At 39.3% G+C, this 24,936-nt stretch overlaps 2 protein-coding genes across 5 annotated transcripts in view; both read right to left on the reverse strand.

The window, feature by feature from the left end:
• ankdd1a (ankyrin repeat and death domain containing 1A) overlaps positions 1-3,067 on the reverse strand; it is a 43,453-nt gene extending 40,386 nt beyond the window's left edge. The window contains exons 1-3 of one of the 4 annotated variants that reach the window (XM_046033533.1): positions 2,929-3,067; positions 2,150-2,253; positions 892-990 (exon numbers count right to left, since the gene is read on the reverse strand). In XM_046033533.1, coding sequence (XP_045889489.1) covers positions 892-990; positions 2,150-2,253; positions 2,929-2,962 — 237 coding nt within the window. In that variant the 5' untranslated portion in view covers positions 2,963-3,067. The remainder of the gene's footprint in view (positions 1-891; positions 991-2,149; positions 2,254-2,928) is intronic. The other 3 variants (XM_046033534.1, XM_046033536.1, XM_046033535.1) reach the window with 3 other exon arrangements.
• Positions 3,068-4,324: 1,257 nt separating this feature from the next.
• Positions 4,325-24,936, reverse strand: plekho2 (pleckstrin homology domain containing, family O member 2). The gene is made up of 7 exons (XM_046032726.1): positions 24,502-24,936; positions 15,856-16,005; positions 15,401-15,523; positions 8,678-8,782; positions 8,476-8,574; positions 7,440-7,754; positions 4,325-7,340 (listed from the first exon to the last, which is right to left on the reverse strand). The coding sequence occupies exons 1-7, from the start codon at positions 24,508-24,510 to the stop codon at positions 6,084-6,086; spliced, it is 2,058 nt and encodes a 685-aa protein (XP_045888682.1). The 5' UTR covers positions 24,511-24,936; the 3' UTR covers positions 4,325-6,083.

Raw genomic sequence — 24,936 nt, forward strand, 5'->3', positions numbered from 1 at the left:
GCATCCACTCTATCTAAATGTAACATCTGGATGTGGCAGCAGGCTCAGGGGCTGTCTCACTGCATCCACTCTATCTAAATGTAACATCTGGATGTGGCAGCAGGCTCAGGGGCTGTCTCACTGCATCCACTCTGTCTAAATGTAATATCTGGATGTGGAGCAGGCTCAGGGGCTGTCTCACTGCATCCACTCTGTCTAAATGTAACATCTGGATGTGGAGCAGGCTCAGGGGCTGTCTCACTGCATCCACTCTGTCTAAATGTAACATCTGGATGTGGCAGCAGGCTCAGGGGCTGTCTCACTGCATCCGCTCTGTTTAAAAAGGGAAAAGAGACACTTCTGTCCCACATTTCCATGCTCTAGTGATATTGCAGCCCTTCCTAAAAAAAATATCTATAATCTATAATGTATTCCATATATGATCAAATACACTAGGATTAATATAGAAGTCAGTGATACATTTTATATTTGATAGATGGCAAAACAGGATTCATTAATAAATGTATCTTGATATTTGGGTAAGCTTTTTCCTTTCTTTTTTCAAAAACTTCTTTCAGCCATTCAATCTGGTGTCCGCGTGATAGCTCGGGGGGAATGGATGGGAAACTAACACAACATGTTGCCAAAGTCAGACCTTATTAGATCTCACACACACGGGCTTTAATAATTACATGTTAGGTATATGTTTTGATGTATGCTTTGACTTTGTCCCTGATGTTTCTGACGTCAAAGATGTCAGCTGTTTGTACAGAAAATATAAAATCTTTTGTGAACTGGCTAAGGGTGGAATCACCTTTTCACTACTCAGTCATATTGAAGTATTATTTTCATGTTTGAAAATAAATGAACTCCGTAGTAAATTGACATTAGGATCTCAATACATTTACATACAGTGTCCCGCTCATCAATTTCGGTGTCATGGTCTAGTAGCAGACGCAGAGCCTGTTCATTCCCAGCTCCTGCTGCCCAGTGCAGAGCTTTCCGGTCTATCTGCACAGAGACAAACAAAGAGATCCATCACTGTGCGTGCACGGCCCCCAATACTGACTATTCAGAAATGAGCAGTGATAATCGCCTGTGCCTATTATCAGTAGTTAACAGTAAGATCACAGATGTAACTAATTACATTACTGATGGCTTGGTTCCATTAAGTGTCTCAGTAAGCCATGTCAGTGAATGTATAGGCACAGTGACAGGGACCGGAACTATTAAATGTGCAAATGATACAAGAATATGTTAAAATATCAGCCGTGAAAAAGATGGTTAACTGGAGACATGTCCTGATATCTCTATAAAACTCACTGAGTTCAACTTCAAGGTGAGTTCACTAATGTCGTTCTCTCCATCCTGAGGTTATGTGACAAATAGTAGTCAGAATCGCTTCTATCAAAATGTACATTAACATGCTTCACTTGCTTTTTTGTCTGCTGCCAAATGTGTTTGCGCAGCATGTGTAACATGGTCTGTGGTCTGTGTAATACCCAAAATAAAGGAAGTCTGCAAACAGTATTCTGTGTCTGTGAGCCGGAGATTTGGAGTTAAAAAATTACTGTTAATATGTAATTAATGTTTTGTTTAATTTTCTCAAATTTATCCTTGTTGCCTCAGTAATGAGACAGATTTCAAACCTATTGTTTTACACAACACATTAAGGAATTAGGCCTCTTCCTTTAGCATTAGTAATATATTTGCCTATTAAAACCAAACCGATAAGCCTTTTTAATGCACGCATGAGCAAACTAATGTTACAAATATGACAATCATAATGTGCTACAGGGCTTTAAAAAAATCCATGTACATATAAAACTAGTGACTAAAATTCACACAAGCTATAGAAAGAACCTTTTACTGAAATTCACTAGTTCCTGAAAATCCTCTCCTCACGAAGGAGCTGGTACATTTTAACCCTATGTTAGACTGAATACTGGAGTCATTCAGTATAAATATTGGAAATTGCACTGAATCTAACTAGCTCACTTTTGAGACAATGTACCTTATTTAAAGCAGACAAAAGCATAGGCGTGATTAATTATATAAATGACAGCAAACCCTAAAGGTGTACCTAGCATTGTTTATTTGAATGAAAGTGTTAGTTTTAGTTTCACCTGTGATTGACAAAAAAGAAAGCAGTGTCTTTCAGCAGACTTACTTTATTTCTGGCCTTGACGTCCACCCCCTTTTTGATCAGCTCCTGCATTTTCTCTGTGTCGTTCCTCTTTGCAGCATCATGGAACTCCTTTTCTGACCACAGCACTGTCAGGAATAAGACAATGAGGGTTACAGAAGTGGATTTTTACTGTCCTCTAAAACTTGAGCCTTAAATCTCTAGGTCTATAGTCTTCAGGCTGTAGTGTTGAGGAGCACTGAACTTTGGTATATAGTAGATAATACAAACAGCATAATACAGTTGTGTAAGTTAAGCCACTGCATGCTGGACATGGACTTGGTAATAGGAAGTTAACACTACAACCCCAATGTCCCAATTTCCCAAAGTCCTTCCACGGTGTGTTCAGACATCATTCATCTCTGTCTATGCCACATGGAGGTGAGGTTAAACATCGGTGAATGTGCTAAAATGGGGAAATAATAAGTTACTTGTGACGATCTTTCCCCAGAATCTTCACGAGGAACAAATTAGTCAGGACAGTATTTTCATTTAGGTCACAGAAAACAAATATTGTGGGTAGGCTACAGCATATAACAGTAACGTTTCTGTAGTCCACCGTCCTATTCAAATCAGAACGCATGTTGTGTGAACAGTCCTGAAACACAGTCCTGAAACACAGCTCCCAGCCAGACTGCTGGGCTGAATAAGTCGATAACGTTCCTCCCTCCGTGGTCAACACGGACATCCTGCCGCTGACAGATGACAGGTCGCTCCCATGGAGCACGCAGCTGACTGAAAATCGATGCTGGAACGTTACTTACAGATATCATCCTCCGACACCAGGCCGTCCTCCATCTTTGCGGTGTTTTAAAGGCGCCTCTGACTCTTCGCTTTCACCTCTCTCATTCTACTGCTGTGTATTTTTCAGCAGATGAATGGACGATGGGCACTATGTTAAACATTTATGTCTGTCAAGCCACACAGAATAAAACTAAATAACGACTTCCGTTCACGACCTTCAAAATAAAATAAATAGTTTTATAGTCAACTTTTAAAGTTGAAACTTCCTTTTTGAGTCACCATGCTACTCTTTCACGTTTTAGACCAAAACGAAAAAACAATGATGCTCAGTCCATGGGGACTTGGCTTGGTAACCTGAGGGTCGCTGGTTGGAGTCCAGCACGGATCACTGCCCTTGAGCAAGGCCCTGAATCCCTACTGCTCCCGGGCGCTGCCCATGCTCCAAATAGGACAGATTAAATGCATAGAACAAATTCTGCATGGATCGTTCTGTGTATGTATTTGTAGGTGTCCAATAAGGTTGACAATCATCATTAAAGTACAATCCATAATTTATATATATATATATATATATACAGTATATATATTTTACTAGCTGGTGTTAGTGAATAACACCAGATGTTACAATAGAGGAATGTATATTTAATTTACACTATATATATATACTTTGACTATTATTATTACTGTCCCTGTTGTTTTTATTTTGTTTTTAGCAGTGTTTAAATGCCAGTCTCAGAACCTTCACAGTGGATGATGAGGACCTCTGCTGGTGACTTAGAGATGCTCTATATTTGGGTGGAGGGTGGGAAGGGAATAATAGGGATCTGTATATACTGTATATATATATATATATTTATTTTGCTAGTGTTTACAAGATGTTCTCCTTCTGCCTTGTGTCTTAGATTCTAATAAGATTTTAACTGATTCTTATTTTTAAATGAATGTATTTGTATTTGTATAAATATATTTTTATGAGCAGTGTTGGAAGGAGCCTACTTATACTTTATCATAATAAAGAACTCAAAATGCTTCTCACAATTTTGAATTATTCAAAGGGGTTTCAGGTTGCTTATTTTGTCCAACCAATAGTCTAAAATCCAAAAGTAGTAATTAAATTAAATTAAATTAAATTAAAAATAAAACAAGAAATAAGAAATAAACATGGAATGCCATCAAATGTTTGCAATTTTTGCTTTAGCTTATTGTTTCAGCACTAAAATAAGTAAAGAAGATGTAAGTAGGCAGATTAAAATCAGGTTTTAAAAAACATCTTTCAAAAAGACAAACCCTAATACCACCCCCCACTGAGAACCAATACCAGAGAATAACACAAATTCAATTAGAATGGATGTACCAATTATTTCAATCTTTGAACTGCCTTTTAGGGGCCGCATTAAAGACACAAACTTAGACAGATCATTTCCCTTTGTTTATTTGGGCAATAGCAAATCTTACCAAAGAGCACAAAAGTATATCTAATGTTAAAAATATACTTACATACTCTAAATGGCATGGCATATTTGAAATTGTCTTAAAAACTACCATCACATATTTTAACAAAGCATTGCACAAAGAATAGGGGAAATTCATGATTCAGATTGTGAGAAACAGACAAACACATATCCCTCTAAAAAAATAATGTAAAATTGAATTGTAACAGAGGTTAGGGATAGCCAAAAGGGCTGCTACACGCTCTTTGTTCTGTGCTATGTACAATATCAGTATGAAAAACTAATTATTAATAACAAAACTGTAATCAGTCTATGTAGAGAAGCAGTTGTTCATTTCACTTTAATCACATAATTAGTCTGAAAACATTAATTTCAGAAAACTCCTGAGCTATGTTGGTGCATCTTTCCTCTTCAACAATAAACACCATATGCTGTAGTAAAATAATAATAAAGTATGTCCCTCATGTAAACTGCTAGAAGAATATGTTATCGAAAATATGAAAATAGGAGCAAAAACCTCTTAAATCCACAAAATAAACTATTAAAACAACTGTGTAATTTGGTATTAACACTTGTTAGTTTTGTGTATGTTCTTTATATTGACAGTACTGCTTTGTCATTATATTATTAATTCTGAAAGTCACTTTCAAGTAATTAGTCTTGAAAATGTCCAATATTTCATATATAACAAAAAAATAAACAATGCACATTAGAACATTAAGCATTACTTTCAGCTGCAGAGAAAGTTAAACTAGAAATAATTGCACTTGTTAATTATAAGTGACCAGCTGCATGTGCTGCACAACTAACTCCAAAATTTGAGACTTCTGTCATTTTGCCAAAAGTCCAATAATTGACCGTTTGCTAAAACCTGACTCCCTTACCTAACGTTTCAGCGCCTGTCAGACTTCCTATTCTCACTCAGCACTTACGCAGTTTGCAGTGATACCTGTATTGATTTTATCATTTGGAATTCTTAGTCATTTTTGAACCAGTGGGGTTTTGCTTTCAGACAGAGGAAGACAAAAGTAGCTTCTTATTTTTAGCCGTATACTGTCAATTTACCCTCTGAATTGTCAACAATTTATTAGCTTAACAGGCTAATTTTAGGTCCATGATTTCATCGAAAACACTCTCTCGGATTAAGCTGTAAGAATCTTTAAGCTTAAAGGATGTATTTGGCAAACAGAACACTGTCTCTGGGTAACGTTGGTGGGGGTTGCTGGAGTGTAAACTTTACCATTTCCAATGAAGAGCAGGACAGAGCCGCTAACGTTAGCCTAAACTCTGATAGCATCCAGGACACAGTTTGGAAATATTACATGCTGGATGTGCTAGTGGTGAATGGTTCTTTGTAGCCTCTAACCATACAAGCTACTGTGGTACAAACTACTGCAGGTAGTACGCTAGTTAGCTGGGGCTAACAAGTGGAACATACGTAAGAGCAGAAAACACACAGCTTGATCCTTTGCTTACACGTGTGTGCTCTTTCTGGATTTCTGGTTTTGGTAACAACAAAAAAAGACGCCAATATATGTATGTGGTTTACAAACTCTTTGTATACCGAATGTCACATTTACTTCAGCCTCATGCAAACTGTACTATATGTGGAGAAATACCAAATCTTGACAGGTCAGCTGTTGCTAAGCTATGACTGGACAATCACTGTTCAGGAGAGAGGTTTAGCGACTGGTCATTCCAAGTCAATCTGCTATGAGTGACATTCACCAGCTCTTCCTGTTGCTCGAGTTCTTTGCAAGTTTAAGTTTCTTTATCTCCCTGAGGACATGATCTGCCTTCTTCAGCTTCTCCATAGCCTTGGCCAGCAGATCCTCTGGCATGCCCTCCCTGTCACTTCCCCTCTGGGCCTGGGACACTCTGCTCAGGAGCTCACTTGTCTTTTCCATCTCCAGAGCCACTTCAGCTTCAAGTTTCATGACATCATCGCTAGGAGCACTGTCCCTTCCAGTCACAGCTCTGGTATGCTTACTCACGTGAATACAGACTGAAGAGTCAGACAGCAGATCTCCAATGGAGGATGACCTGACCTTGGTTGTGGGTTTGAGAGGAGGAGTGGGCCCTGAACACTGACCGGCAAAGACCTTTGATCTAACCTGAGGCTTGGTTGCAGCGGGTGTCGGCCTTAAAGGAACAGAGACCTGAATGTCATCCTCGCTGGTGTCCAACGCTTCCAGAGCAGTGTTGCTTCCTCTCAGCGCAGCTGTGGAAGCCGCCAGTGCGTCTTCAGTGACAGAGCCTTCGCTGTCATCGTCTGAGTGCTGACCGCTGTCGACAGATTTCTCCTCTGCCTTTTTTTTTTTCTCCCCGGGCAAGTGACAGAGCAGTGGACTGAGGCTGAGGCTGTCAGTGGCCGGGTCATTCAAAGAGACAACTACTGTGGGGACTTCACTCTTGGATAGTGCCTCTTCTGCTTGAGAACTTGCTGAGGTATCTGTGCCTGTATGCAACAACGCAGCAGGGTGCTGTCTCTTGTTTGGCTGCGTTATATTGGTGTTATCTTCTGTGTGTTGAGTGTCGGACTGAACAGCTTGTCCTTCTGCGCTGGGACCCTCAGATTCTCTGACACTAGGTACAGCTTCTTCAGATATCGACTGGTCTGCCTCCTCTGTTTCCACAGCTGTTCCTGTCACCTCCTTCTTATTGTTTTCACCCTTCTCCTTATTCTCATCAGTTGTGCCTTGAACCTCTGGGTCCGTCTCCACAACAGGCTGGCCGGGTTTCTTCTCTTTGCATGGAGGGGTAGGAGGGTAAGAGTTTGGCCTGGACTGTGAGGCATCTACAAGGTTGCTCACTGAGCTGCTGGAGCTGGGTTTGTTAGGAGGGGTAGGTGGTGGAACTGTCTTTTTACTGGTATCAGGACTCTTTTGAGACATCTCAGCTTTGGCCTCCTCTGTAGCTTCTTCACCAGGTGAAACACAGGGTTTGGCTTCTTTAGATGGAGGCATAGGTGGCTTCACGACCTTAAACAAATTCATATTTTATAGGCCATGTCATCCAAACAGAAAGACAAAACAAATATTTCTGCGTTGTATAAAATTGTTAAGCAGCATTATACAGACCTTTTTCTCTGTGCCATCATCATTATCAGGTTCATCTTCAGGTGTTGAACTGGGTTTAGCCTCTTTAGTAGGGGGCATGGGAGGTTTGATGACCTTTTTCTGGGGACTGACCTCTGGCTCAGCCTGAGCCTCCCACTCAACACTTGATTGTTTCTCTGTAGCTTCGCTGGCATTGGACGGTGGCTTTGGGACTTTGACGGCCTCTTTGGGGGTCTCAGTGCCATCAACACTGGCATGATTGGTCCCATTAGGCATTACAGCATCCTCAAGGTCAAGATCCAAACGAAGGATACCATCAGACGACACAACGGCTACCTAGACAGCAAAAAAAGGTAAGTTATGCAGACTTTTAATCGGTTTCAAAGCTAATGGACCCTTCTTCTATCATGTTTCAAATAAAAGCTGGTATACGAACATAAGGGCTAGTTGCTAATAAAGTTCATACTCACCACTCTGCTGGTCTGAGTTTCTCTTTTTATACTTACATACTGTTTTCAAATGAATTGCAAACTTCTACTCTGACGGGTTTTCCCCATTTACTGGTAAGCTACTTCCAATGAAACTCAGCACTTCCTCCACAGACATTTCACATTACCAACCACCAGAAAGGGAATAGAATGAATGTGTTGACTTTTGACAACAGCGATCAAAAAACAGCAAAGTAGACGCGATTGCAATTAACTAGTGACAGTGTACAGTTTGTATTAATCACAAACAGTATTAACAGCAAATGAAAGCAGATCAGGAGAGAAAAACATTTTACTAAAATATTGCAAAATATCCTTTATATATACATTTAGGAACAATAATAATTTGGTATATTACATAGTCTTAGTGTACATAAGAGCAACTGGTATTACAATACTAATTCCATTCAGCTAGCTGAGTTCTGAAATCCTTAACCAAAAGAATGTGAGCTCTAAACGCACCAATCCAGCATGAAATCATCAACAGAAACTATTTGGTTTAGTTTAGCAGACACTCTTATCCAGAGCAACTTACAGATAGAGCTTCTCACATTCAAACACACACACACCTCTTTCATGTGTATCCTGGTCGGTGGCCGCCGGTTACGGTTCGCTTTAGGCCTTGTTCGAGTAACATGCTCCAAGTTGCTGCTTTCATCAACCTTCACCTGTGAAAACATTTATCACGCTTTAAATGTGTATAAACAGACTGCCACTGACTGACATTAAGAGGCACACATGATCCTGTGTGGGGATTACACCGGTGTTTACCTCATCAAAGATTTTGTTCTTTGCTCGATTGATGCCATCACTCAATGCTTTAATCCAAGCCTCCTTCTCCTCCACCGTCGGAGCTTGAAGCTTCACATCATGGACCTGTCAGTCACACAAAGCAAAGAAATAACTCATGTCATAACTACATGTTCAAAACAAGCTTGTTGATTAGCCGTAAAACAAACAGTGGGTGGGTTTTATTATACAGTCTGGTCACTTTTCAGAACTGTTTGTCTTACATTAGAATACTTAAATCTCTTACTTTGCACATCATCCATGTTTTACTTATGACTGCATTATAATTGTCCCACACAGCAGCTGGAGATGACTCTACTGCTACTCCTGGTTCAGGTGTCGAGGATACCACAACAGATACTGTGGCTGGTAAGTTTATATGTTGCCAATAGTAAATTAATTTGTCTTTGTTTACAACAAATTGATCTATGATTTCAGTTAAAATAGACTGACAACCCCCACACTACTGCTGATAGCTTTACTCTGTAGTTAACGTTAATGTTAGCTTTTACACTGACTGACTGACTGGACAAGGATGGAGAGCTTTTCAGGTAATACTGTTTGCTTCAAACCATGATGCTACTTGCTTAGAAGATTTAATTGTTTGACATTGACGCATAATGGCTACTGAGCAATCTGTTTAACGTAACTGAACTTAGCAACTTATTAGCTTAATTATTATTGTTAAGTAGCTACAGCTGAGTAAATTTGCCAGAGACAGTTGTCATGATTAAACAGTTCACTTCCTAAAGCTTTTCAATATGCTGTTACAGTTAAAATCAAGGCACTTCCAGTGTGAAATATATATCTTTCTTAAATTTATTTCAAAATCCAGTATTGGGATTTTTGTTTAGCTCAATAAGTTACATTTACAAACATATTCAGACCCTTTATTTCAGAAAAGCCTTCCATTTATTTTTACATAAGAACCTTTTACCCCATAATGTATATAGTATTACTAATTTCCTCTTCCAACTAAGTATTTTAACTATAGTAAGTATAACTTAAAGTATCCTAACTGTGGAAAAGCAGCCACAGGTCGCCGGTTGTGAGACATAGGCTACTGTTGTTCCGTGCCTTTAAGAAAATGTTTTTTGTCGTTTTGGCATCATTCAGCCGTGCAGAGCCAGAGCTGGAGAGGGTTACCCCGGAGAAACCAAGAGACAGCCAAGTAGCTCTTCACATCCTGGTCAGACCCACTCACTTTTTTCATACTGAACAATCACAATAGAGTACAAACTACCAACAGATACAGGAAATCAGAGTTTACCAAATGGGCGATTGTTTTAAAATGCTGAATGATGGTATCTCAACTTGCAAAACAATCATTCTTATCAAAATTTCCCTTTTTATTTTACTTCCCTTTATTAAAAATGGTGGCTCAACTCGCAAAACAATCATTTGTATCAACACTTCAACACTTCACTTTATTCAGAAAATAACAAAGGCAATAGATACCAAAACACTCGGTTTAGCCTTTTATAAGGTTGCCATTAAAAGTAATATGTAGTCGCAATTAGACACAGAACAAAATAACATCATCACAGCATCACTTTTGTTTTTGCCCCCATTCATCATGAGCTGAACTCAAAGACTTTCTCTATGTACATAAATGGCCTATTTTTCTCAAATATGGTTCACAAATCCGTCAAAATCTGTGTTAGTGAGCACTTCTCCTTTGTTGAGATAATCCATCCACCTCACAGGTGTGGCATATCAAGATGCTGATCAGACAGCATGGGGATTGCACAGGTGGGCCTTAGGCTGGCCACTTACACGTTATCTGAAACCAAATTTAACAGTTCATTATTAAGGTGCCCTGGAGTTTTCTGATAAACTGTTTACACTCAGTGTTTAGAAAAATGTATCTGTGTATCCTTGATGCATTTCCTTGCTTATAAAAATGTGCAAAGGCAATTTATTGCAAAAGTTTGAAACCTGAATTGTTTAGATGGATGTTTACTAGCCATTAGTCACTGTTCTTCCCTACTATGAGCGGCCCTCTCATAAAAAGAATGCTGTGTAGTGCTATTAGAAGGCAAAAATTCTACATGGACCCTTTTATTCTTTTTTTTTACCAGATAATTTATTGGAATCTTTTTGATCGTCATCTAACCATTGAAGTACGCTACTATCATCAAAACCCCATTACAGGTTCTAGAGAGCCGGCTGAAATAGGTAGTTTTACAAATCAATGGTTCACAGCAGTATGTTCAGACAGAGCTCAAGTCTGGGAAGACATCAAATGCTGCAGGCAGAGTTACATCTGTGCCCACTGGTGTCTGACTCACTCCTCAGACTGGTCACTGCATACAGGCTGGTGGAAAATGTGACACACATGCACAAGTGAGCAATACTGTGTGTTTGTGAAATAGTATGTATACCTCTTTCTCTGTCTCCTTCACACACACACACTCACACAAGCTATGGAACAAGCTATTAACACAACAATGCCATATTATGACCTCATAAAGTTGATTTGACAAGTCAGCAAACAGTTGCCTGTTAACATGTCAGCAGACACAAAGCAATAATTCATTATTTTTTAATGACTTTAATTTATTTGTAATGTTTATGTCCCCTATTCTCTCTCTTTTAGCTCTGTTTTTGGTCTCCACCACCTCCTGAGGAAAATATCTGGCTCTTTGGCTGCTTAATGCTCCACTGTATTTGCTAACTAGCCTCTGTGTTTGTCTGCTGGTGAGCAGGTAGTGTACAGTGGCTTTTTACAGATTTTTTTCTGAAATGCGCTGCCTGCTGCTGCTGCTGCTCGAAACAAGCTTTATGAGAGAATTTAAGGGTCAGAAAATCAAGACAATGATGAAAGTTTCTTCAGAATTGGGTGGAAAAATCTATGTGGGTTTGTCATTTGATTTAATTCCAAATTTCAATTAGTGGAACTTTAATGATTCTCACAGTAACAGGCATGCAAACTAGTCAGGGGTAAAAATGGTGAGAAGGATATGCAAGCAGAGAAATGCAGAGACAGCGTAAGAGGGGTCTGTTTTAAGCTTACATCTTGTATAGATAACGTGCATTTGTCTACTGCAACAAGAGAAAGATACCGACACGCAAGGGCGTCACTTTGTGTTGAAAAGTAGTGGGGACATAAGAGCGCAGATCTGGGGTGTGATGATACACTACACAAGATGTGGCGATACACCATACTGCTGTCACAAGATCAAGATGTGATGATAATTTAACAGTATTTAATAGAAATCTTTGAGCATTAAAAACTTGATTTCCTGCATTCTGATGACATTTCCTGTTCTGCCTTTCCTAAATCAATTTAAATAAATGTTTTTATTTATGTATAGGGAAACACAAAATTCAGGTGGCAGGTGACAATTCAAGTATTACAGAATCTCATGCAGTGCAGCTCTCAGGCATTCTGTGCTGCTTTCACATGTTTCTCCTGTAGATCAACTTTTCTCATATATCTTCCCTGCTGAGTCAGCACACATGCAGGCATGATTTAGTCTTCCCTCCTCTTTTGTCATGTTCACAGAGACAGAACAGAAAATTTGGCCGAATAGAAACTGTGAAAAGAAGTTGCTAAAGTCACTGACTTGAAAAAAGACCCGCCCTACTCTGCCTCTGTTTGGCTGTTGGGCATTAGGAGTGATTGGTTAGGCACAGCCAGTTGTAAAGTTCATGCTAGAGAGGAGAATACTGTAAATAATACGGGTAGGCCTAAATGTCGTCCTAGCAACAACCGCACCCCCAAAGTTTTTTGCAATTTAGTCCAGGACATACAGTATATAATCACAGAATTAGTAAACAGGCCAAAGAATGTTCAAGGTCAACTTCTGATACTTGCCACTCGTGTGTGGGGTTATCCATACTGGAAAGTATAGAAATATTTTGTTAATTTCAACCTTAACACAAAAGTATTAACTCTTAATCTGAACACAGGGTACATTGAGTATATCATAAGTTAATTTATTTAGCAAATGGAAACTAGGTACTGCAACAGTGAGTGGGAGCAGCAGTAGTGGAAAGGTTAGAGAGGTCTGTGGCTTGTACCTGGAGCTCAGACTTCAGCCTGTCAGGTTCAATCTGGGTACTGAAATGTCAGGTGAACTTTCAGCTGTTCTAGTAGAGATGCAAACAGGTAAGCCTGTGGCAGGTTTCCCCAGGTTTTATGTGAGCGTGTAACACAGCATTGGTTCTGATTAAACCTACCTGTGATAAATAATTTATTATAATATAATAATTACTGTTCTCTCAGTTTATTAGAGCCAATGCACAAATATTAAGGCTAATCTCAGCGAGGAAGTGACAACAACTCAACAGCCCACAGCCTGATTTAAATATACTACATACTGAACATTGCGGGCACATTGCACATTACACATACACTTTCCAAAGTCTATTTCGTGAGAAACACTGATGCATAGCAGATGAGTGTTCTAAGACATAAATTTACTTTTAAAATACCACACATCCTTTATGGTGATCCTACAGATCTTTTTGCTGTACAATAACCACTGAGGCCATGTGACAATTATGTGATAATGGTTCATCCCTAGTCAAAAAGTTGCACAAATAGAGAAGAGACATAAAGTCAGTGAACTTACTCAAAAATGTTTGTCAGACAGCAATGTCTATTTAACGTTTGCTATCGTTTAACATTGGCCTTCAAAAGCTACATTATTATTTCATTGCTTATAAATTCAACTTTAAACAATTAACACATTAACACCTTTTAAGTTGTTAGGCCATAGTGTGAAAGTGGCAGCTGCCTGATATTTGCCAACACTTCTTTCACAACAACTTTTTTGTGACACATAATGACGATGAATAGAGGAGTGATCCTGGTAAATCTAAAATGTTTTTGCACATGGACCACTGCTAATTGCAGCTGGTGACCATAGCAGTGGATATATGGAATATCCCACCCCGCCCCTGAGCCCACTCATCACAGCAGCTCCACCGTAGCACGTAACTAAGATGTAGAAGAATGTGGGTGTCTGCATCTAACTGACTAAGATCAAGCAGATCAATCAGGTTTTATTATGAATACTCTTACAGACAAACCAAATCATAATTGAAAGATTTTCCACATTGTGTATTTTGCATTTTGAGGAATACTTTTGGTGTCGTTTTCCGGTGTGTATTCAACGAGTTTTAGAGAAAAGGCCTGCAGAGAAATCCTGCTCATCATGTGGGCTTTCCAGACTGCCACAAAGAGGAAGCTCATAACTGCAAGGAACTTCACTTCTCCCATGTTTTTAATGTAAATCTGGTTAGGCCATAGGAGGTTTGCAATGGTTTCCCCAGTCCCCACCCTTTGCTTCACTTGCAACCAGGTGACAGAGAAAGAGAGAACAACAGAGAAATCAAAGCATGGTGAGTTAACCACTAAAAGCACAATATTTCTTTTTGAGAGAAACATGCTGCTACCATTCAGTTTGACAATTAGGTTATACTAACACACCCACACAGATAACTAACCAAGGTCTAGAAGGTGATGGTAAATCATTGAAAATGACTAATCCCAACAAATGCAAAATTGACAAAGAAATCTAGCAGCAACAAGCATGTTTTGGTCTATTGTGTCAGTACATTTATTATATGACCAGACCACCGAATCAGATATAAGTAGAGTGGGGTCGGTTCTATAGATATATATATAAATAACTCGTTTAATTTACTTTTCATTATTTCATTTTTTTCTACATGTGAATATTTGTATATATGTTCTTTGTGTGTGTAGCATGAAGGGACCGTGACAAATAAATGAATTTGATTCCTTGATTGATTCCTTTAAAGCTAGTAGTTGACAGAGTTGATGAGTGTCTGCAGCGGTGCTGTGTGCCAGGGTTCCTATGCAGGTTTTGAATTTGCGAAGAAGGCGTTTAAAGTTGCTCTTTAACTAAATCTTGGTGTGATCTCATACTGCAGGGAAGAACAAACACAGTAGAATACATGTTTTGGTTGAGCTTTTATCATTTCACGTTACATGTGTTTCCTCTTCAGTTTTACTTCCTTCATGCCACTGAAGCTTCCCTACATTTGCAGTTGCTCCTTTGCTTTGTTACACGGTGGAAAGATATTAATAGCCTCAATGCAAACTAAAGAATTGATCCCGTTAATGTACAGAGTTAGAAACAAAGCTTTTACACTTGGACGAGAACTTGACACATGTAATGATGTAATGCAAATTAAATGTCTGTTTGGTGAGTGTGTTGCGCATACAGTTTCAGCTGAGGGAACCACAGATGAGAGCAGCTGATGTTATCGTTAAACTTAGAGCTCATTGATTCTCAACATATTTCAGAAGACACGATTCATTTCTCTATTTTTTTTAGCGCCAAAACTGATCATTTTGACAGTTATCTATAAGACTTCTTTTTCTAAGATGCCTAGATGAAAATGGGTTTCTCTGCAGGAATAATTATTACTAACACATTTTTTATCTATCTGCCTTAAGTCACACCCTCAGATAACTTGCTTGACTTAGATCTGTACACTGTCAGCCAGTGTCTTGCTTGCTCTCATCCTCCATTTGTTGAAAAAATATTACAGGATTATTGATTTCATAACCTTTGTCTAACAATGTCTACTTATGTAAAGGAGCAAATGTATTTGAGCAATCACATCCTAATTATATTAAAATACTGCCTTGCTGCATCGATTAACTTGGCATATTATGTTGCATTTTACATTTGCACAAAGTTTTATTTTCATCCCTCTGCTCACCTTATTTCCAGACTTGGGCGATCGAATCAGTATCAGTCTGTGCTTCTTCTTGAAGGGGCTCTTTAAGTCATGACATTTATCATAGTTTTCTAGGTCAAGCCTCTCCAAGCAGTTCTGCAGGTCCTGCAACAAAAAGTAGGTGCAAATTATCTGCAAATCTGTCATTCCAAATAAAGGATAAAGCTGACTTTTTATTATTATCCAATCAACAAATCCTGCACGCAAGAAGAGCAAAAATACCAACCTACGAGTACTGTATTGTGTTTGTAGCTGCAGTCTGATAGTTGTTTACTATGAACATTTCTGTGAAGGTATTCTCCATAGCTTTTTGTGATTTCATGACAACAGAATAGAAAATGGCATAACAACAGTTACATAACCCAGTACAGTAGTATGGTGCAAATGAGTGCTGCATGAAAAGGGAGACAGAACTTGTGGCAGAAGTGGGAGTGTACCTCATTTTCATACACCACAATCTCTGTCTTCTCCACATGGATGTAGCGGTCCTTATAGCTCGCCAACAGTCTGCCAGGGGCCTTCTTCACCCAGCCAGCCTTACCCAGGAACTTTGGCTCTTTACACTGGGCTGGGTCCTCTTTCACACCCTACAATGATACAGAGGAAGGAAATCACACTCAAAACACATGCAGTGTAGCAGAGTGCAGATTGTTATAATCACTTTCAGTTTGTTACTACGGTAACTGCTGTTACACAGGATACCTGTACTAGAGAAAAGGACACATATTGTGTCACAGGAAAGTCAATGTGTGTGACAAAGTATCGACAAAGTATACTCGTGTTTTAAGTGTTTTCCATAAAAGAACCAGCTAAATCTTCTGAAGTTTAACAATATAAAATATACAAATACAAGCGGTAATGATCAGGGTCCAAGCAGGTTGCAAAAAATGCAGTGAAATTAAGGTGTAACTCACTTCTGCTATGTAGCAGACAATATACATTAATATAGAAGCACTTATAAAAATGGTAAACAGAAATAAACTTTATTCAGTGGAGCAGATCTGAGGATGAATTTGAGTTTAAAAGTCTGATAGCTTGGGGGAAACAGACTGTCCTTTAGTATCCTTTATATCTTTTTTCAGAGTAGAAGACCAGATGAAGATGACTTAAGAGATTGAAGTGATGAAAGAATTTTGTCTGTAAGCCAAACTGTTGTGGAGATCGTTGCAAAAGCGCCAACTTCAGTATTACACCTTGAGGTCAATGAGTGTTGAGTGACAATTTTACAGGATCCAATCTTTGACTTCATATGACCTCAATTAGCACTTGAAAATTCACCATATGCATGAATTCCCCCATTGTTGTCAAGTAGGACTGGCCCTACCTTTGTATTCTGCAAAGGGGACTGAGCCACTGGTGAGATCTGGTTTCCACACACCTTCACACAAACTGAGGCAATGACATCACATTTGCCAGACTGGAGTATTTTAAAGTTTCAAGTTAAAACGCAAACAGTCAAATGTAATAACATAATAACATTATGAAAAACACTAACTCATTTTGCTGCTTTTTGGTGTATTGCCAAATATTTTGGTGACGTTTAATCCAACACTGAGCAAAAAAGAAAATGTTTTGCATACTTGTTCAAATTATAGCAAGATATTGAATATCACAGAAGACTCAGTGTTTGATCAGTCTGAACAGCCTTAAAATACTTGATGTCTACCATCAAGAGAATGTCTGTGTTAAATTTTGGTAGCATTAGAATGAGAAATGTATAAATGTATAATTAGTTGTAATAAAACACACCCACTTTAAACAATCATTACCAAATTTTATGCAACAACTGAGTAGTGACCCTAGATCATGCAGACACTATAGCCGTGTTTCCACCAAAAGTCTTTTCAACTTTTAGTCCTAGGATCTACTTTTTAAGGAACAAAAAGGTTCCTTCAGCACATTGTTGTGTGCGCTTCCACCGTGGTCTAAAGACCTGCGAAGATTAGGCAGATTAACCAGCTGACGAATACAAAGTGATGGACGGGCAAATTAGTGGCACAATATCCCAGGACTGCTCAGCGAAGCTCTGACCCTGTCTCCAAACACATGCTGCAAGTCTGGTTACTGCTTAGATTGCATCAATGTTTATATTAAATAATATAATAATAATTAATATTACTGTTATAATTAACAATTGAATTATAACCAAAATGACAATCTCTGCATAGAAGAGGTTAGTGACATATCCACTACAAATTACTGCTTCCAACCACTCCCACCTCTATAATGTGACATGGTGGTATCCTTACTAAGTCTGTGTGACCGTGGCTGAGAGAAATGTGCCTTTGTGACCATCTTAAGCCCAGAGTGAGAGAAACTCAAGTTCTGTTTACTTTGTAAAAATAGTTTGGTGCTAATGACGTTGGGCTGAGGCCTGTAAAGAACCACAGCTCGAATATCTTATTAGACCTTATTCATTTCGAAATACATGCAGTGCCTCTGACACATCTCTTCTCACCTCAGACTGTAACACTTTTGGACAGTTCCTAGTTTTATCTTTGCTCCGCACATTAACTGCCTACATGTCCCATCACTATTTGTTCACGGATGGGTGGTAAGTGACACCAATCACTTCTGTTTACAAATCAGCCAAAAAGGGAAGTCTCAGGGTATAAAATAAAGAGCAGCAGCTGCTAGGCAACACAAAACCCATTTACTAGCTTGATGAATCTGGGAACAAACTATAAAGGAACTGAAAAACCGTACTTTAATAATGAAAGTGGTACAGACTGTTGTGTTCCTCTGGTATGCTACATACTTTCAGAGCAATGTCAGCATACATACACATAAGGAAATGCAGTTGTTAGGGCTAAATGATCTGACCGTTAGCGACAAACAGAAGCTTTGTCTTTAATCATATAATGGAATACTACATTGATACTTTCCCCAGTGAATCACTATTTTAATCTACCTCAACTCCTGTGAATCCAAGCAGACTGCACTATGGCTGCTAACCTCCATGAGTATAGACTTGTGCATTAGCTTGTGGAGTTAGCTCTGTGTACACCCAGATTCTAATTTTTCATGGAAAGTAAAACACTGCCCTGAAGTGCAGGTGTCCGCAAAATCCGCAGCCTTTGTTTCAGTTGGAGGAACTTCCACAGGATATCTTTTTTGGTGGGGGCCGTTAGGTGGGAGGTCATCTAACTGTTTTTCCACTTTCACTGTAACTGCAAGTGTGTCTCAACTTGGTAAACAGCAGTGCAGCTGCAAAGAAAGGAATGCCGAGCAGGAGAGAAAAGCCACGCCAGACTGAGAGCGAGAAGGGTATTAACAACAAGCTACTTTGTAAAACCACTTTAAAATCAAGTGAGAGGTTATGTTCGCCAAGGAAAGATAAAGCAGACTCACTGTGCAGTCAAGAACTGCACCCTTGGGCACAGAGTGGCTTTGGCATGCCTCTGAAATAGGTGAACATGGAAAGACTTGACGGGACTAGGTGGAACACTTCAGGACAGAGTAGCGCTGACCAAACGCTTGCAACAGAGAGGTTTCCATTACTCAGGCCTCAGCTGACTACTGAGCTCTGCACTGCAATATCAGATAGTAGGTTAAGAGGATCCAAGTTTGGACTCACACAGGAAGTCTGCTCTGCAAAGAAGCATAAGCCTAACCAAAACCTTTACCTAAATCTGCCCACACACGTTTGTGCAATCTATTAGCAGTCGTATCTGCGGTGTTGTGGTGAACACTGAAATGGATCAACTGTCATCTACCATTGTGCAGATTAAAACAGCGCTAATGCAAAATTATAACATGCTAAAGACATGATGTTTCACGTAAGCTGCATCAAGAGGAAGAGAAAAGAGAGCGCAGGGTTTTGTGGAAGAGGCACACCTTAGCAGACATGTGTTTCTGATGAAGTTTTAGGTCATGGAGCATCTGGCATTCATTGATTTTCACACTGACCTGCCCAGCTTGAACTCACCACAAGCCTCACTGGAGCTCACACCCTCACAAACCCCTTAGTGCTTGAGCTGGGAGAAGACTGTGGGGCTGGATCAAAATATTGCTTTGCTGGTATAATTAACCTATTATCAGCTTTGAATAAACAGCTTTAAACACAACTACTGGCCAGTCAGTGTGCTCTACCACTTCTGCCTGACAATAGTTACAAAAAAAACTGAAATGAAAAACATTGTAATTCTGAATTTCTGACTTAAACTCTGTCTAATTCAAAGATGCTTGACTCCATTGTGAAGATGTACTTTTGTGTTGGGGCTTTTTAGGCTTAATGAAGGGTAGAGAAAACGGGGAGAGAGGTGACTGATTAGAATGTACTGTACAATGCACATAATGTATTTTGTTTAAATATATCGAGCGACAATATTGTGTATAAATGATCTGTAATTCCTTCATTTAGCCTATATTATAGATTACATATATTTCAAAAGTGGCAGACTGAGCCACAGTGGCAACAGTGAAAAAAGTTAATTGCAGACCACGTCCCTAACAATAGGATAAATGCACTGACATAAATATAAATTCTGTTCTCTATTTTACTCATCATCGTCATATGGCATCCTGCCAGCGTGGAAATTTGTACAAATAGCTATTAAAAAGACACCTCAGTGCTTCCTTTCACTTGAAGACTGGATAAACTTTCCATTTGTATCTTTTTAACTAAATCCAGAATGGTACTGAATTTACTGGCTAAAACTGACCAGATCAATCATTAAACTCATCTGGACCTGCAGAACTTGGTGGATAAATTTCAGTTTGTTAATTTGTTCACATTATAGGCCTAAAAAGTAACCTTCTCTGATGGAGGTGCAAGATTTTAGCGCTGGTGCTTCTCTGTCTTTTCACAGATCGAAGTCTATTTTTATAATGCTGCCATGACCATACCCCCCCAACCATGACTCACCCAATTCATGTACAGCCAAAGAAAGTGCAATGATAAGAAATTGACAAGCCACAAAACAGCCAAAACAACGCTTCAGCTCACATATGGTGACAGCTGGACAAGCATTTTAACAGAAATTTAGAATTGCAGCCATTTAAATTGGCTGAGATTGACCAAGCTAGTAAAGCTCATAGTGTGAAGTCATGATTGCATTAGTAGGCAAAAGTTGTTTCGTTCATGCTTCACAATCACTGGCACAGTCACCAGCTGTGTAGCTATCAGCTGATCTCCAGCACCTCAGCCACCTCATCATGTGCCATATTTTTAGTATTGTTTACTAAGACGTAAAGCGGAAGTAGGCAAATTTGGAGAAACTAGGAAGAGACAGCAAAGTTTTTAAAGTATCCAAATGAACCCCCCCCTTCTGACCTCCCTCCAAAGAAACTCCCCCAGAACACATGTTCATGCACAGTGAGTGCACAGCGGCAGGCAGACAGGCCAATCCTTTCATTTGGACCGAATGAGAAACTGACACACAAATCATGGCTGGAGTAGACGTGTACTGGATTATTGCATTCAATATTGACCCTCAATCTGAAAGTGAATTCATTTATGATGATGGTGTTTACAGCTGCAACACTAAGTCAATCAGGATAAAATGTAGATACAGTTTTCTTTTCTTTTCTTCAACTTATCGTTTTCAACTAAAATGGTTAATATATTATAACTGTTTCAGCTGAAAACTCTTATGCACTTGTATGTTTGTGCATCATGACTCTTAAAAATAGTACTTAATATAGTGTAGCATCTTAGCCTAGCTATCTTTGCTGTCGACCACCAATGGCTAATATAGCAATTATGAGTGCTTGAAACTTGTTCTACTGACATCCTTACTCTACCGACAGCGATCTACTGCTTTTTCACTTCACACGCGTACCTATTTTAAGTCATTTTGGACAAAAGCACCTGCTAAAAGTCCTAAATGTATTTTTTCAAACAAAACACCAAATATTTGTTGGTTCTGTGCATGTGCTGCTTGCTTTTATCATATATATATATATATATATATATATATATATATATATATATATATATATATATATATATATATATATATATACACACACACATATACATATATATATATTAATGATTAAGCTGCCAGTTGTTCTTTGATTCATCAATCATAATCTTTAGCAGCAGACTTAACTGCGTTATTGTTTTATTCAACAGCACAATATTTAACTTTACCTCTTAGTTATTGGTGCACATAACAATTCAGTTTAGCTCAGTGGTTAGATTCTTCTTGCCGAAATGCACACTGAAGTCACAGTTATGTACCAGAATTTCATGACCATCCAAGCTGTGTAAATGCTCAAACTGTCAGTCACCTAATAACTGTGTAGAAAAAACGGAACACAACTTTTACTTCCTGAAATAAGTCCTCCCACTTCCCACAACTCTACTGTATATGTGTGCAGTATACTGATGGACAGAGAAAGGTCCAGATATTATGAAGAATATAAAGTGCTTAATATTTATCAAAGACATAAGAAATAAAAGCACTATTGCTATTTAATCCTAAAACAACTCCTTGTGCAGTAAGTAGAAATGGGGAAAATGTCTTCCAAGGGAACATTTTATACATATTTCATCTTTTGAGGACTTTCTGTCCCTACAAGGACACAGATTCAAGAACAAACACTCATTCACTATTGAGGACTCTTTCTTTTCCATAATGGCACTTTCCCAGAAAGTGTCAGCGGCGCCCCAATAAGATGATGAGCACACACACATCCATTGTGTAGCAGAGGCTGGATAGCAGGGCGATTATGAGAGAGGGTTAATTGTTTTCTGCTTGACACATAATGTGGCAGTCTGTTTCCTCTTTGCTGAATGGGTCAGGCAGACACGTCACACTATGCACTCTAGGTCATTGGGATGGTGACAGAAGAATGACTCACAGAGCAGAGACAAATGATCTTCATGGAAGGGCCAAAGTGGGTTTTTTTGGGGGGGGGGGGAGCTAAATAAGATAAGGCAGAATGTGAAATAGAGAGGAGAATGACAAATCAAAAATGAAGACACAGATAAGAGCCAAACAGTTGTCAGAGGGCAGCCAGCCAAGTAATGGGCGGCCACAATAACACACTTTCCATACATAAACACCAAGCAACCGTTTCAATTCAGCTTTATATATTGGAGTACAATATCCAAACAAAAACAGTTTCAAAACCATAAAAGTCTAAGTGCATTTTGAATTCTTTTCACTTTTTATTTAATATGAACTACACACTGCAGCAGGGACTCATTTTCCTGTTTTACAAAGGTATTTAAAAAAAGAGTTTTGGACATATTTATGTCACAGTGTGGTACAATATTTACTGGAGTGCGTCATAGTCCTGCAATAACCTGTCAACACTGATACAAGTGTCATTTAACAAGCCCATGCAGGCTTGGTTATGGACCTCTTGGACAATAATCTCATTCCTACAACAACATTGAGTGTTTGTTTGATCAGAGGGATGCCAGCTGATGTCGAATGAAAAGCAAATGCAGTGCTGCACAAACATTTACTTTAAATTCCAATTCTGACACAGTGCCATCCACAAAACACATACACACCACTGAGAAATCCAAGCAGTAATGGAAAGTGAAACCTCTGGAAGTCATCAGTCAGACCTCACCGTCCATGACAGTGACCTCATAATTCTTTTGTTCCTGTCTGAAGAGAAATTCTGGTAAATCACTTAATAATCTAGAAATATGACTGGTGTATTGTTTTCTGTGGATATCCAGTGGAAACTTTATTTGTAACTTATAGCTTTAATGTACATCTTCAACGAGTCACAGCTATAGTCGTCTCTGTAACTTGTGCTCTCTGCTTGCCAATACACTTATGGTGAGATGCTTGGGAGAATAAGGAAGAGTATACAGTTCTTCTAGCGTATTGTTTAAATGTAGGTTGGAGCTGTTTTATGGTTTATAGCGTTCATGCTTGTACATAGTCTGGAATGGAGAGCGATTCTAGGAAATTTGGAAAGCTTTGAAATGATGGGATTCCGAAAGGAGAGCCAAATACAAATCTGATCAATGTTACACTCAAAGGGCGGGGTACTGCATGCTTGAAAATGTCTGCAAAAGTTCTGTGCCTACTGTAGTAATATGTTATGCCTCTACTTCCTTTTTCTAAGAACTGGGCTTCCTCAAAATGTAAAATGTTCATTGAGGTGTAGTTCATCCTAGCCTGAATCAGTACATGTCATTTTATGATTTAAGGATCAAATGTGTTAGGCAGGGGCCACAACTTAAACTGCAAATGCAATTACAATAGTCTCTCTTGTGAGGAGTGTGAACACTGTACTCTAGCCCGGTTGACAACGGCACACCAAGCATCGTTCATAAATAAGCTAAATCCCAATTACCTTGGCCATTATCGAAACAGGAAACGTTATTAAGCCTTTTTTAATATTATTTCTGACACATTGGCCTGTCGCCGTGGATTCGGCAAAGGCACAATCCACCAAGTATGTTTTATTTGTGAAATGTCAAACTTTTAGTGTTCCCCCAACCTCTCCTGTCGAAATTTACCGTTACGGGCGTGTGTTTCCAACCTAGTGCTCAATGCTGAAATACAATTCCCATAAGTGCTAAATGGGGATTGATATAATGCCAAATTCACCAAAGGGCCCAAACGACTCAGACAAAGTGTGAATTTCAGGTTATATGGCAACATCCACGTGTAGCGCTACGATAAATGTGCAGATTTGTTAACGGAGTTCGCATCTCTCTCTCTCTCTGCTGCTGTTGGCGTTTCTTACGGAATCTCACCAACAAGTTGATGCAACAGATTGACAGGTGAGCAGGTGCATTGTGCCACGTAATGTTGACTTTGGTTAGGCGACTACAGCACACACTCTGGACTAAAATCCCAAATTAACTTCCTTCTGTCATGATGTGAGGCTGCGTGGATCACGAAAAGATCAGTTCGAGTTCGCACTCCCACCTCTCCTACGAGCCCCAACTTTTCTGTTATAACTCGGTCGCGCCCTTGCAGAGTTTTTTCCTCCCGAGGTTTATAACATCACATCGTGAATGCACACATCACTAAAATAGCTCACAACTATAACGTTACGCCCCTACTTCGCAAAAACAGTTGAAAGTTAGGCCTTTTTTTTTTACAAAAGGCGAAGCAGCAAAGCTACACAGTGGGTCTGCAGTGACTAACGTTACTCACATCTTCCATGATCAGGGACCAGAATCCGTTATGTGAGTGTCGACTGGCCAAAAAACTCACTCGACGTCGGACTTATCCTCTCCAGAAAGCGTTTACTTTTCCCCTGTTGGTCTGCAGCTGACACATTTCCAACAGCACCCGTAAGTGAAGAAAATAAGGAACCATGCAGTTTATGACACCAAGGGTCGTCTCTTTTTCCTCTTTTGCCTCAGAGAGAAAAAAAGTACGAAGAAAAAAGTTTTGTTTCCGGTTGAGTCCTTTTACACTCTTGAATCGAACAGCCTGTCGAGGAGGAGCAACAGCAGCGTCTGAATGCAAGTGCATCATCCCAAGCGTCCGAATTCAAACTCAGCACCTCAGACAAAGTGAAGGGGGAAGTTTAGGCGTGCTTTGCTTCGAGCTGTGGATTTCCTCCGCCTGATGATCACACACAAG

The sequence above is a fragment of the Micropterus dolomieu genome, linkage group LG20 (genome assembly GCF_021292245.1).
Source record: "Micropterus dolomieu isolate WLL.071019.BEF.003 ecotype Adirondacks linkage group LG20, ASM2129224v1, whole genome shotgun sequence".
NCBI classification, from domain to species: domain Eukaryota; kingdom Metazoa; phylum Chordata; class Actinopteri; order Centrarchiformes; family Centrarchidae; genus Micropterus; species Micropterus dolomieu.

Excerpts from the sequence above, each read along its gene's own strand:
- plekho2 (XM_046032726.1), bottom strand. Across the intron at positions 8,783-15,400 it reads CGCCCAAGTCTGGAAATAAG|GTCCATGATGTGAAGCTTCA; the intron begins GTGAGCAGAGGG and ends TGTGACTGACAG. Across the intron at positions 7,341-7,439 it reads ATGATGGCACAGAGAAAAAG|GTCGTGAAGCCACCTATGCC; the intron begins GTCTGTATAATG and ends AATTTGTTTAAG.